Raw genomic sequence first — 14,287 nt, 5'->3', positions numbered from 1 at the left:
AATTTCTAATCTTCTGTCTACTCAAGGCGCTTTCACAGTGTTTGTCACATTCACCCGTTCACACAGACATTCACACTGATGGCTGTGGACATCTACAGACCATCTAATGTAACCATTCACACCACATTTACACACCCATGCTCAGCACGGGGAGCAATTCAGGGTTCAGTGTCTTGCCCAAGGACACTTCAACATGTGGACCGGGGAAGGTGGGGATCGAATCGACAATCTCTCAAATGGAGGACGACCCTCTCTCTCACTAAGCCACAGTCACCCAGGAAATTTGTGCAAAACCTGACTCGATTCAAACCCAAGAGAATTGTGGGAAAGTGCAGCCTGTTGGACCCAGTCAGGTTCGAGTACAGGATCGAAGCTCTAGATTGAAACTTGTTTGGAGAACCACGTTAAATAATGTGTCTCATAGTACGACGAATACTTTAAAAACTGTGACTAGAGAGGAATCATTCTTGGCTAATGCCTCTAAGTATCAGAGTGTTCAAACCCCAGTGAAACAGTTGAGAAATGACTGTACTTTCAGTGACACCTGGGGAATAATGGTGTTAAACTCCTTCAGAAGAGTTGGTCACAGATCCGTCCAGCTTTAATCACCACCCCAGCAAACTTACATAAGTATGTTAAAGTAGTAGTAAAAAAAAAGCCATCATACTAACTTTTTCAAATGCTGCAGACCTAAAACTAATCCGAAGAACGTAAACTGGACAAAAAAGAACAGATATTACTGTAAGCGAACCACCATTGCTTTAAAACGTTAAAAAGTAGAAACAAAAAGACGATTAAAGGTAAAGACAGAGCCACACAGCTTCACATAAATCCTTTTAAAACTCTTCTTTATTTAGTGTGCATGTACATTCAGAGGAGTGTGTGTTCATAATGGCCACTTAAGATCTCCATCGCCCCGAACAGACATCTTTATTTTTCCTAGCGTGTCTTTGTGACGACTTCTAACAAACACACAGGGTGAGGATAAACACAGTGACCCAACAGCTTCTTGGCTCCATTTGAGCTGCGAATCCCCCCAGAGGGGCGAAGATTACCTTTCTCTGGCCCGTTTCAAGAATTAACACTTTATACTTTACGCAAACGCCCGTGTCTACAAGGTCAAGTGTGTCACTCTAAGAGCTTCTTGTTTCAGATGCATTGTCTGCTCTGGGATTTGGACCCATTTCAGTGGCCTACATCAACTTTGGTTTATAATGAAGGGGTTGTGGACGAAAGTCTGTACAGCTGGTAAAAGAAAATCGCCCTGCTTTTCACAGCGTGCCTCTGATATGGTCACATCATGGCGACTTAAACCCAGTTTTAAGACTTTTAGGCACTTTTAGACTAAACATTTGTACTTCGCCTGTGATCGTTACACATTAAAAGAGCGTGGAACTCATCTATTCGACAGTGCAAATCTCTTGTCACTCATAAACAAATATTTTGACAAAAATAAATTTCATACAATATACTGTACAATCTATCTTTACATAGCTGACTCTTACAAATAGGCCCCTCGGCCCTATCAGTGGCAGGTTTGGAACAGAAATAGAACATGCTATTGGGTGGTAAACACACAGAAAGTGTCCTGAAATGTGTGAACTTGTGCAGATGTGCAGCAGATGGTGTGAGTGTTGGACTCAAAGGCTCCTGGTGTTACTTTAACGACACAAAATGGCTGATTAAAATCCAAGCTGACACATTCTGCAGACTTTATAATTTGCAAACCCTTCAGATGAATTTGCTTAAAACCAAAATGGTGGTCAGGATCTTTAGGAGAGTCTGCTGACAAAGTGGGGATGCACTTGAGTTTTCCACATATTGATAATCATCCGGGTCAATGTAGTCCTCCTCAGAGTCATCCTCGGTGTCTGACCAGCCGCTTCCCGCGAACCTGTCGCCGGAATCGGAGCAGAAAGTTTTCATGCTGACTTTGATATACTCGCATATGTTCCTCTCCGTGCCGTCGCACACGCAAGTGTCCAGCTGCTGCGCTTTCGGTATGGAGCGCATGTCGGCGATCACCCTGCGGCACTCTTCCGAGCACCTTCCCCCTGCGAAAAGTTTTCGGCAGTGAACTAAGTAATCCCTCATGGCGAAGCTACACGACTGGTCCATCCCGCACTGCCGCCGGGCCTCGGTGCAGCCCATGGTCCTGGTCCGCGGCAGGCAAGGCTCGATGGCTTGCTTGGTGCTCCTGCACACCGGGTCCAGGTCGCAGTCGCAGTCCTCCAGAGCCGGGCCGCTCTGGGTTAGGTTGAGCTGAATGAGAGAGGATATGCAGTGGCTGGGGCACTTCTTGTGGTCCCCGCGAATGACTGAGGCGCAGGCGTCAAGGTACTGCCCGTAAGCGTAATGGCACTCCTGCTCTCCGTGGCACTTCAGGATGGCTTTCCAGCAGATCAGACGGCGGCTGTGGTGAGGAGATCCGACACACAGGCCGATGAGCAGGATCAATACATTGCATGTGAAAACCGACGTCCGCCCCATCAATGTGGCACGATTTGCCATTTCCAGGAAGAATAAATCTTTAAAAGGGAAGACTTCATGTGGGCTTCCGTGCTTCCATCCCGCTGCGTCAGAAAAGGGATACGAGACGGTTTCATATCATGTCACAGTGAAGTCACCGAGGCGCCACAAAGTACGCAGCGACGCACCAAGGATGGCCATAACGAGCCGCTCATGTTTGAGATCTAAAAAGTTTCAGAGTGGAGAAGAAAAAAGTGTCCCGTTCCGTTTTGAACACTTGTAGAAGTTTTCATAAACTTTTTTTTCAATAACTTCCGATAGATCCTTGTTCCTGGAGCCGCTCATCCGTCCCCGCGTCCGACCCGCATCCACCCGGGCAGCAGCGGCTCTGTGATGACGGCCGTGCGCCGAGGAGCTGATTAGGTTACTGCAACAGCCGCCTCCCATTGGTCCGACCAGCTGCCGTGATTGTGTCGTCACACGCGGGCAATGACGCAAGCTGCTGTTTTTAAACTGAGGTCAAACTTTCTGCAACGTTACTTTTTATTATCGCGTCATAAAAAAACGACTGGTTTTCAAATCATCACGAGGTTTATTGAGTCATTTGAGTTTTATGAGATTACACATAGCAGTTATTATTTATTATAAGTACTAAGTAATCACATTTTCCTAAGGAAAAGTAGCAAAACCACAGTGTCGAAGTGCTCATATGTAGCCTTTACTTAAGTGAAAAACATAATTGTACCCACATGTACTTAAAGTAGGCTACCAGTACCAAAGGCTGTATATGATATTATTGGACTATAGTCACTGCTGTATAATTATTAAAGCATCCATGTGTGGCTCACTATGGTTTTATCTCATCTTAATCTTAATTTAGATGTATTTATTTAAAAGGGACAACACACATTATTAACAAGAGCACCAAAGTCACATGTAAATGTGCCAGATGTAGCCATGCAGGCTCGTTTCATCTGCAGTCCCTGGCAGGTGGATGACATTTATTCATGTGGTTATGTAAAATAACCGGTCATTTAAATGTAGTGGAGTAAAACTCATAGTGCAGTAGAAGTGTAAGGTATAGCACGATAGAAATACTCTAAAATAAACTATAACTATAAACTAAAACATGTATAACATGTACTTAAATGCAGTGCCTCTGTTAATGTACTTTACTTATAGATAGATAGATAGATAGATAGATAGATAGATAGATAGATAGATAGATAGACAGATAGATAGATAGATAGACAGACGGATAGACAGATAGACAGATAGACAGATAGACAGATAGACAGATAGATAGATAGATAGATAGATAGATAGATAGATGGATAGACAGACAGATATATAGATGCAAAGAAAGACAGACAGACGAATAGATAGATAGATAGATAGATAGATAGATAGATAGATAGACAGATAGATAGATAGATAGATAGACAGACCGACAGACAGATAGACAGATAGACAGATAGACAGATAGATAGATAGATAGATAGATAGATAGATAGATGGATAGATGGATAGATAGATAGATAGATAGATAGATAGATAGATAGATAGATAGATAGATGGACAGACCGACAGACGGACAGACGGATAGACGGATAGACGGATAGATGGATAGATGGATAGATGGATAGATAGATAAAATGTGCATGTGACATGATATATGCTGTGGTCTCATTCTTGAATAATTGCTCATCCCAACACTGACACTTGTATGTAATGAGGCACAGCTTCTTTGGAAAACACTGGGATTGTGTTGCCTCCCCGCAGGGAGAGAGACGACAGCTGTTATAACACACGCAGAGCTCCTGTCTTACACTTTTCCACCACAAAGCATAACAAGCCTCGATTGCATGGCTATGATACAGCATACGCGTGGACTCTACACAGACACATTTTCACACACCAATGAAGATATGAAAGCTTTGAGGTTTCTATGCTTCACTGATATGGAGCTGGGAAAGTACCAGACGCCTTTATATGAGAAAGGTAGAAATAAAAAACCCATTTGGCTGCTTTTTTTACTGCCCATTCTGGGCAAATGTAAGCAGGGGTGTGAGATCCTAATGACCCGGTGCTTTACCTTTTGGTAAAGGGTATTACCCGTTTCCTAACAATAACACTTCAGAAGACAAAGGCTGTGAAAAGGAACAGCAACCTCAGCCACACACCAGGTAAATAAACACCAGCCATGGAGCCACTTGGAATGAAAACAGAACTGATCTGCTGGGAAGCGTGAGGCCAACAGAACAAAGTGTAGTAAAGAAAACCACTCAGTCAGTCTTCTGGGTGACTCTGTTCTTCTGACCCTGTCACATCACCACACTGTGACCACAAAGATCTGGCAGCTCTCAGGGGACCCTCACACCCCCCGATTCCAATTAGAGAGATTAGAGAGGAGTCAAGACAAGTGCAGAAGAGTTTCTTAGCCAAACAACCCAAAATACCCTCCTCCTCCTCCTCCTCCTCTTCCTCCTCCTACAGCTGGCATACCAGAGCATCAGGATGACTGCAGACTCAACTTAAAGCAGCATCAAAGTGGAAGTTAGAGAAAGCTTAAATGGTGAACTGCTTAACTACGAAAAGGCCTGACATCAGCCAACGTGGGTACTTAACAGAGATAGATATGGGTGCTTCTGTGTCACCGCTGAAGCCCGTGCGAAGCGTTCTTTCCAACAACATACTAAAGAACACACCCTGACCGCAGTTGCATTTCACTTTAAAGAAGGAGTTCATAACGCGTCGCAGGACCAAAATCCCATCAGTGTTGGACGGCAGCCAGATGAGAACAACAGCCAGATTCAGTCGAGCCAGTGGCTCTGTGTGATGGAGCAGGCAGCTGTTCTTCCCCCCCCAAACTGTACCTCTTAAATGACTTTAATACATCACTGAGGTACTTCACTTTCATACCAAACTTCTGAGATTGTACCGAGAGAAAATATGAGGCCAGTTTCCTTTGCAGTCTTGTCCTCCATTTATTTTAAACAAGCACCTCCGGATATGCATCCTGTACATGCGGTTGTACATGGCGACTCGCATATAATAGTGTTTCCAGAATTGGTATGCGGTTCCCGGGAGTAGATTTGTAAATACTCATGCAGAGACAGACGTGCTCTTCAGTTTGTCTCCACTGCTGTCAGAAGTCATTACACACAAGCTGCTCTGCCAGAACAATTCACTGAATGTTGTATTCAAGTGCTTCCAAGCCCAGAGAGAGGCAGAGAGAGGGGGGAGGGGGAGTCACTTTTAAAGAGCTGCCAAGTGTTTTTTTCTGCACGCATTTTTTCATTTTTCTGGGGGCTCATGGAAACTTCTCAGATGTCCATCTTAGACATGCTGATATTCTGTTTTCATTCTTTTTTTTTAAGAGAGGAATTCACGTGCCTTTGGTGAAAACAAGAAAATAACTAACAAGCACAGTCATAACATGAATATCTATATGAGTGTCTTCTTGAATCAAGTCAACAACACAGTACCGCTGTACGTGCCTTTAAGATGAGACAGGAGGGATCAAATCACCTGGATCAAAAGGGATTTCAGCCACACGCTGGCAGCATAATGTCGGTCTGTCGATCAAGAACTACTGAATAGATTGCCATGAAAAGGCGTTCATGATCCCCAGAGGATAAATCCTAATTATTTTTGTTGATGCGGTATAGTTTGCTCTCTTGTCACTTTGGTATATTTGTTTTGTAGTGAAATGTACAACAATTATTGGACGCATTGTCATGAAATTGGCGATACGGTAGGGTGGTGGTTAGCACTGTCGCCTCACAGCGAGAGGGTTCCTGGTTTGAATCCCGTCTGGGGCCTTCTGTGTGGAGTTTGTATGTTCTCCCCATTTCTGCGTGGGTTTTCTCTGGGTTCTCCGGTTTCCTCCCACAGTCCAAAGACGTGCATGTGTTCGGTTCATTGATGACTCTAAATCACCCGTAGGTGTGAATGGTTGTCTGTCTCTGTTCGTCTCTATGTGTCCTGTGATAGACTGGTGTCCTGTCCAGGGTGGACCCCGCCTCACACCCGATGTCAGCTGGGATCGGCTCCAGCCCCCCCGCGACCCCGACAGGGACAAGCGGTTGAAGATGAAAGAATGAATTCAGTAGATTGACTAGTAGACTTGCTACAAAAACTCAAATTACTCTCTCTTGTCTGTTTGATAAATTGCTGTGGAATGTGACGTTAGCATTAGCATTTAGCTGACCATACAGTTATCACACCAGAGATGTTTTAGGATGGAACCACATGTTTGGAGAGTGCATCCCTCTGGGGGAAGCCACGCACCACGGCAGGAAAAAGATTTGACTTTGAACTCACAGAAGAGAACAGAGCCACAAGTTCAAACACGGCTCATTCTGGCTGTATAATAGTCAAGAGTGCTCAGAAAGTTATAGTTGTTGAAGCCAAAAGTTTGTAGTGTTGTATGATGTGAGGATGAATAGATAGACAGTTGTTTTGTCGTATTGGTTTCCCATCAGCAAGGCTTTCTGATTCTGTGGAAGATTATAAAGCTGGATAGATCCATGCTCTGGTTGTTATTGTTTCACTTAATGGTTTTGCAGGAAAGCAGATGGGGCTGTTAAATAGATCGGAACAGAGACTCTAGTCCCAGACAGAGAGGTAGACGTGGGTTTTGCTATCACAAAGGATGGTAATTTATAGTGGGTGCTAAAGTTGATTGAAGACCTGCAGTTTAGATCTGTGTTATAAGGAACAATGGCAACTCTGCAGGGCTATAGAGCCACCTGACAGTGGTTAGGTAATGATAAGATAACAGAGCCATTTCCCTTCAAAGAGGGGAAGATAATGAAGCCATGCAAAAGGAGGAGTGTAGCTATAACAGAAGAAATAGAGATAACGGCAGACAGGTTTTTGGTTTTTGTTCAAAACGTAACCTCTCCCCTTCCTCCCCAAACTCTGTGATCACGTTTCTCTTCAAGAGGAAAAAGCTCCTGAGAGACAGATATGCCACCACGACCTCAAAACAGAGAATTAACTGTTCACTAGATCAAGGCCTTAACAAGAAATCTGGAAAGTGACTCCCCCGCATCCAAACTACAAGTGCTGAAGAGGCTTATGGCTTGGGGCGGCAGTAGCTCAATCCATAGGTGACTTGGCTGGGAACTGTAGGGTCTCTGGTTCAAGTCCCTGTGTGGACCATGTATGGAGCGTGGACTGGTGGCTGGAGAGGTACCAGTTCATCTCCTGGGCACTGCCAAGGTGCTGTTGAGCAAGGCACCGAACCTCCAACTGCTCGGGGCGCTGGTCACTGGCAGCCCCCTCGCTCTAACATCTCCCCTTAATTGCATGTATAGGTCCTGTTTGTGCATGTGTGTGTATTTCGGCCCTGTGTGTGTAATATGGTTAATAATAAGAGTGAAAAAATTAAATTTCCCCGTTGCGGGATGAATAAAGTAATTCTTCTTTCTTCTATACTTGGTCACTGAGGAAGAGACCTAGTGATATAAAGCTTAAACTCAGGAGGCTCCGTCATCTTGATTCATCTAATGCCAACCACAATGGTAGATAATCAATGACATTCTCATATCTGTGTTTTAGGCTACGGTAAGATGGTTATCTTGCTCCAAATAGGAACTCTTAGGTATCCATAATAACAGCACTAAAGTTCACTAACAACTTACATCCCCAAAAAAACTAAACAAAACTTTGCCATTTAATGTCGGGTGTTGTGCGGATCAAGTTCTTGGCTCTGAGCACCGGAGACTCCAGGAAGTCACTGGTCACGGCCAAGAAATGGTTTGTCAAGAAACAATCCAAAAACCACAAATTGTCATTTTTTTTTACGGGATGATGATGATTGTGGGGTGATTACTCTTGGTGCACATACACAGTACAGTCCTATGATAGAGCTGGAGGAGCCGGACACAAGATTGCCAGTCTTTCATTTTAATGGCACATTCTGTAACTCAGTCCGTCTGGCATCCTGCCAACGCGGGGCACATTTTGAGCTTGATCTTCGTCACGTCGTAGCTGCTGCTTCAGGAGTCCGAAAATGACACGGGACCCCAATGCTTCCCTGAAATGGACCTGAGTAATCACAATGTTTGAGCAGAAGGGAAGATGCTGTTTGAATAGCATGGGCCATTGGTCCTAGATTATCTTTCCGCCAACCTCGGAGGTATTCTTAGAACTTCATGCTCGACGCAGGAAGCACGTGGGCTGATTTACTGTATGACATTTTGGTGAACAATGGCTGATGCAATTGACAAAGGCGTTTATAATTCCAGCTCAGTGTCGAAGCAGACCACAATACTTAGTAACTGCAGAACAGTGTTACAAGGGGAGGGTTACACGTCCCTCATGCAAAAATATCCAAACGTATACAAATGCAAACATATCTGAGAAATTCCTTTGATACGCCATATTTCCGTTCATGTGGATGGAGAGGCCTGTAGTGTGGTGGTTAGATTCTCTCCATTTATGTTACAGTTGTTGTTCCTTAACTTTAATACACACATATCCTACAAGGGGAAGATTCTAGGTTTTATGAAGAGTGCGGTGGTCAGAGCGCAGATGAGGCTGTCTTCGGTGACAGAAACCACATGGTTTTAATCTAAACACACCACCCTTTGTGAGGCACAGCACCAGCGGTGGTCTGCTCCAACTGTCCTGTTCCATGACACCATAGAATAAATCAAGATAATCTGAGTGGACTTTTTCAAGATACCACAAAATATCGTAGTGTATGTGATACACCATAAATTAAACAAGAAGGATGAAACTTCTTGCAGATTTTAGGAATCATTCAGATGGCACACATGCCTGTTATAATTGCCAGCTATTTTTCTGAGATAGGCACTTCCCATAAAGCTGTAGTTACAAACATACGTCTGTCTCATTCAATAAAGTCTGATCCCAAACTTTAAGGTAAACTTAATAGTAGTTACTGGGCCAGCACAGTGCACTAAAAGCATTATTGTTGCCTAGTAACATAACTTTGTACAAAACATGTCAATTCTTTGCCCTTTAAACTGCGGTAATGGTTTCTCCCTTGGCTTCAATAGACTCAGTTTTGGTTCCAGTCTTGACAAGAGTTTGTCCAAACAGACAAAAAAGCTCTGACTGGGCACCCAGAGACTCACTCAGATGTCAGCTTGTATTTGAGATTTTTGATGTGGAAATATGAAACGCAGTCTTGTGATGTGAATCTACTGAGGAAACTTGGACTCTTACCTCCCAAATAAGAGTATTTCATGGGGCGGGCGGGGGGCGTGGGCGGGATTGGGAATGCATGAAGTATCAGGCTCAAATATGGGTCCTTTCTGGACGCAGGTTGAGGCAGTATTTGGATTAGCAGTTAGATCCAGTCAGGGTGGTCTGGGATACAGAGTTTGTTGAATTTAAACATGGGCTCTCTGAGTCTGCACACTGTCACTGTGCGGAGAAAAGCCACACTGATGGCTTAAACAAAAGATCAGATGGTAGGTCTAATATGATGAGTGAAGTTAATATACCTTTTCATGGTACACAACGTGGCAGACAGAATCTTGTTTATAGTGCATGTCTCTGAATAGATATATAGATATGGTTTTCATGTTTTGCTATGGAGCTGCTGTTACAGCTGGGGGGTTTCGTTGCATGTTATTCCCTATTTCCATCTTGCCTGTCAACTCTCTACTCTGTCTGTCTGCTGACTTATAAAAGGAATCAAAGTGCCCCTAAAAATAGTAAAACCAGACAGAGAGCCTACAGCCGCCTCAATCACCATCTTACTTTCGCATGTTAGCATGCTAATGTTTCCTAACAAATACAAACTTCAGCTGGGACTGATGGAATTACCTTTAGTGTTCACAGGTATAGAGTGGTGCAGGGGTGATGTGTTTTTGTAGGCTAACCTGGAAGTTAGCATCGCTCTGGTTCCCTGGACAAAAATCTAGATCTGGATTATTGCAGAATTAGCCTTGTGGCAAATTCATGCTACCTGTACGTTTTGTTCAGCAAGATCATTTTCACCAATGAACACCACTGTTATGATTTAAATGCAATCGTTATAAGTTTTAAAATAAAGAGGCTACAGTTAGCTAGATAGCCCACAGTCACATGGCAACGTCACCACCACTAACTTAGTATGCATGTTTGGAATGATGAAAGTTTAATGTCCCCGACACCCTTTGTAGTCTCATTTTGCCACTTGCCAGCAACCTCCTTTTAAAGAATGGCGTTCAAGAATGGGGTATTTGCTGATAGCAGGGTGCAAAATGTTAAAATGTCTTAAGCTTGTGTAAACCAAAGACCTTATTTCAGGCATCTACCCTAAGAAAACCATTGACTTTGAGAGGAGGTAACGGAAATGCAAAAACGCTGCTAATTTCTGGGTTTTAGGACACGTTCCTGCAGCACTCCATTTGGTTGTAAACCAAAATGAAACACTTAAACGTGTCAGATATTTTAATAAAATGTAAATCTGCTGCTGGAGAAAAGTCAGAGGGTCATCAAAGTCAGAAGGACTCATCCTCTGGAGACCATGAAAGTCTGAACTAAATTGCAAAACAATTCATGTGATAGTTGTGATATTTCAGACTGGATGAAAGTGGACCGACAGCACCACGGCGCTTGTTTTCGACAACTATCTGTCCTTTATTTCTGTAACTTCTACATGAACAAAAAATTGGGGGTCTATTGTCTTTTTGATCTTCCTTCCCAGACATCTCATCTTCAACCTCTTGTCCCTGTCGGGGTCAAAGGGGGGCTGGAGACGATCCCAGCTGACATCGGGCGTGAGGCGGGGTCCACCCTGGACAGGACGCCAGTTTATTGCAGGGCACCACTCACACTTGTCTTTGGCATGTCTTTGGACTGTGGGAGGAAACCGGAGAACTCGGAGAAAACCCACGCAGACACGGGGAGAACATGCATGGAAGGGCACCAGCCGGGATCCAAACCAGCAACCCTCTCGCTGTGAGACGACAGTGCAAACCAACACACCACCGTGTCGCCCTCCTTCCCAGACAGCACCAGCTAAACTGAGTTGGGCTGTAGAGAGGGGGCAGGATGTTGAGTAAGCTGTCAGCCGCGCCGACACACCACAGATGCACCACTTTAACACTCAGTGCATCAGAGTGTAAAGTAAACAGATCCTGCCTGGACACGGGCTGGATATCAGACAGACAAGCAAGGGCCGCAACAGCAAACAACAGGTACTGACCTGTCGTGGTTAGACAGGGAGAGAGGGACAAGACAGTGTTGTAAAGATCTGACATATTGTTTTATGTTAAATTAAGAATAAATCTGTTGGCAGAAGTAGCCATGACAACACAATTTGCTACCTATCACTGTTGTTTCAAGCATCTGTGATATGATTTTAATGCAACATTGTTCTGCTTTACTAGCAAGACACTGATGCAGCTAGATGTAACAAGTCGCTCCTTTGGGGGGGAAAAGGAAATGCCTTTCTTCAGACTCCACTGCAGCCACACATTCACGTTTTCACCTTTTTTTGAATACTTATTCCAATAGTATATATTTCAAATCAAGATATATCATCTCATCTTTCATCACGCCCTTTATCCATGAGCACACACACACACACACAACCAAACACACACACACACACACACACACACACAAAACCAAACACACACAACCAAACGCACACACACACAAACACACAGTAGCAAGGGAAAAATAAACAGGCTGGGTTTTGCGTTTCCCGCAAATCTAAATATTGACTCAGTAACCTATAATCATACACAGTCCGAGCAAAATGGAGATAAACAAGTGTGCCTGTAATGTGTAAGTGTTTGTGTGTCTCATGGGCGCTGAGGCCCCCGAGGGCTGACGTTGACAAACACACATGAAAAAGAGGAAGTGGTTCAGTTTTTAGTGAATACCAGACTGAATATTGATTCCATCCAGCAGGCTGCAGCTACATACATTCTGTATTGTCTATATATACACACACACAATGAGGTTCTTTCAAAAGCTCTGAGCCTTCTGTCTGTGATCAAACATCTGCCATCAATTCATATAATTTGACTTGCGCTATGACTCACATGCAATATTCAAGAGGCTTTAGATTGCCAAGACATAAGTTTAAAAAAGGCAATAAGAATCCCATTATGTTCTGAGAGAGGTTTTTCACTTCAGTGCCAAGTTTCCAAGTGACATCAGCAGCCAGACATCCACAAAACTGTGTTATTATTGTACTGTAACGCTATTAAGAGCTTATTTAGTTTCATATCAGACATGAAATCTTTTTACAGTACAATGTCAGGAAAAATACAGACTGTGTGTGCTGCTTTAAACACATTGTTGTTGTAGAGTCCATAATTACTGATGCTTTCTGAGATAAACTTGATTGATCGAATCGATTGGTTAGCATACTGTAGGATCTTTGTGTTACTCTCAATGAGTCTTTATGGCTCATTAGTTAGGTGGCAAAGCTAAAGTCCATCGGGGTGAGCTGCTGATGCCAGACATCATCAGAGGCTAACAAGGACAAGGAAACAGTCTAAAAGAAATTAAATTGTTAATGGACATGGATAAAGACTTGTTGTTTGTTATGTTGATGTCCTCTCAGGTTAAAGGAACAGTAGAACATTTAGGGACAAATGCTCATTCGCTCTCGTCAACATGAGAAGAGTGATACCACTGTCAGATAGACTGTATCTGTAAGTCATCCCCAAACACATTAAATTTATTTAATTGCAAATACTGTCTACACAAATGATATATTACATTATTTATATTCTAGCCTTATAATTCAACTATCTTAGGGCGCACTCACACTGTCCATCCGTACTGTGCCCTAACAGGTTTTAAGGGTAAAGTCTAGTTCGTTTGACCCGTGTGAGTGCAACCGCACCGCGCCTAGCTGCAGCACGCTTGCCGGCCATGGACCTTTTGGGAGAGGTGGGCTTTTGTGAAGCACGTTTGCACATTTACGAGCACGAGCGTGCGCACGTGTACGAGCATGAGCACGAGGCCTACGGCGGTTCTGACGTCATTTTATGTGCGCCTGTTCGGACAAAAAACGGCGTGATGACATATAGGCAGGCAAGAAGCATTCACGCAAGGCTGCTGGGGAAGAAGGGGGGGCAAGTACCCTAAAGCACGGGGCACAGTACGGATGGACAGTGTGAGTGCGCCCAAAGACTCATTTTGCTAAGACTTGTGTGATATCCAAGCTTTTCATCACCAGCTGCTGCCTCTTGTAATTGTTGACATGACAACAAATTGTTAATTGAAACTTTGCAGCCTCCAGGTGTGAATGCGTTGTAACATCCTGTCACACATCAGTGTGTTCCTAGCAAAAGCAATTTGAGGTGATGGTGAATAAAATGACAGAGGCTGAGATTGAATGTGGTAAATGTGTGGTGGTAACAAAAAATAACACTTTTTGTTTGGATGGGAATAAAAAACTACAACCAAATTTGTACTGCATCCAAAGTTCCTTCCATAGTGTTTGAAATACAGCAGGGCCTTTCTTTGTTTTACCCATGTCCTTATATAGAGATATAGACATCAACCCATACATGCACTTTTCGTAACTCACTGAACAACATGAGCCTCTTTTCATTTGCCTTTATTTAAAAAATACAAGGTACGTCTTTTCAAACAACACTTACAGCAGCGAGATGGAATTTTTGCGTGAGGCAGACCTCGTATACCCAGTGAGGTTCCCACTTCCTTTATCAGTGCAGTTGAGGGCACGAGTAGAAAGCACCTAACAATGAATGTCCTGATTGAGCTTCTTGATCGTGCTGTGAACAGAAAATCATTTGTTATCCCAGACAGTTTGCTAATTGGTGGCTATAATACACAGTCCTGTATAAGGTTGATGTATACC

General features: G+C 43.6%; 1 protein-coding gene across 1 annotated transcript; it reads right to left on the bottom strand.

Annotated features, from left to right (window-relative positions):
• Positions 1-867: 867 nt before the first annotated feature.
• On the bottom strand, positions 868-2,844 carry LOC310959209 (growth arrest-specific protein 1-like). The gene has a single exon (XM_083930476.1). It carries the CDS (start codon positions 2,509-2,511, stop codon positions 1,732-1,734), a length of 780 nt encoding a protein of 259 aa, XP_083786602.1. The 5' UTR covers positions 2,512-2,844; the 3' UTR covers positions 868-1,731.
• Between the last annotated feature and the right edge of the window lie 11,443 nt (positions 2,845-14,287).

Source organism: Echiichthys vipera (genome assembly GCF_963691815.1).
Source record: "Echiichthys vipera genome assembly, chromosome: 16".
In the NCBI taxonomy this organism is placed as follows: domain Eukaryota; kingdom Metazoa; phylum Chordata; class Actinopteri; order Perciformes; family Trachinidae; genus Echiichthys; species Echiichthys vipera.
The sequence above is the reverse complement of the archived record's forward strand: the minus strand, read 5'-3'. Positions and strand labels throughout refer to the sequence as shown.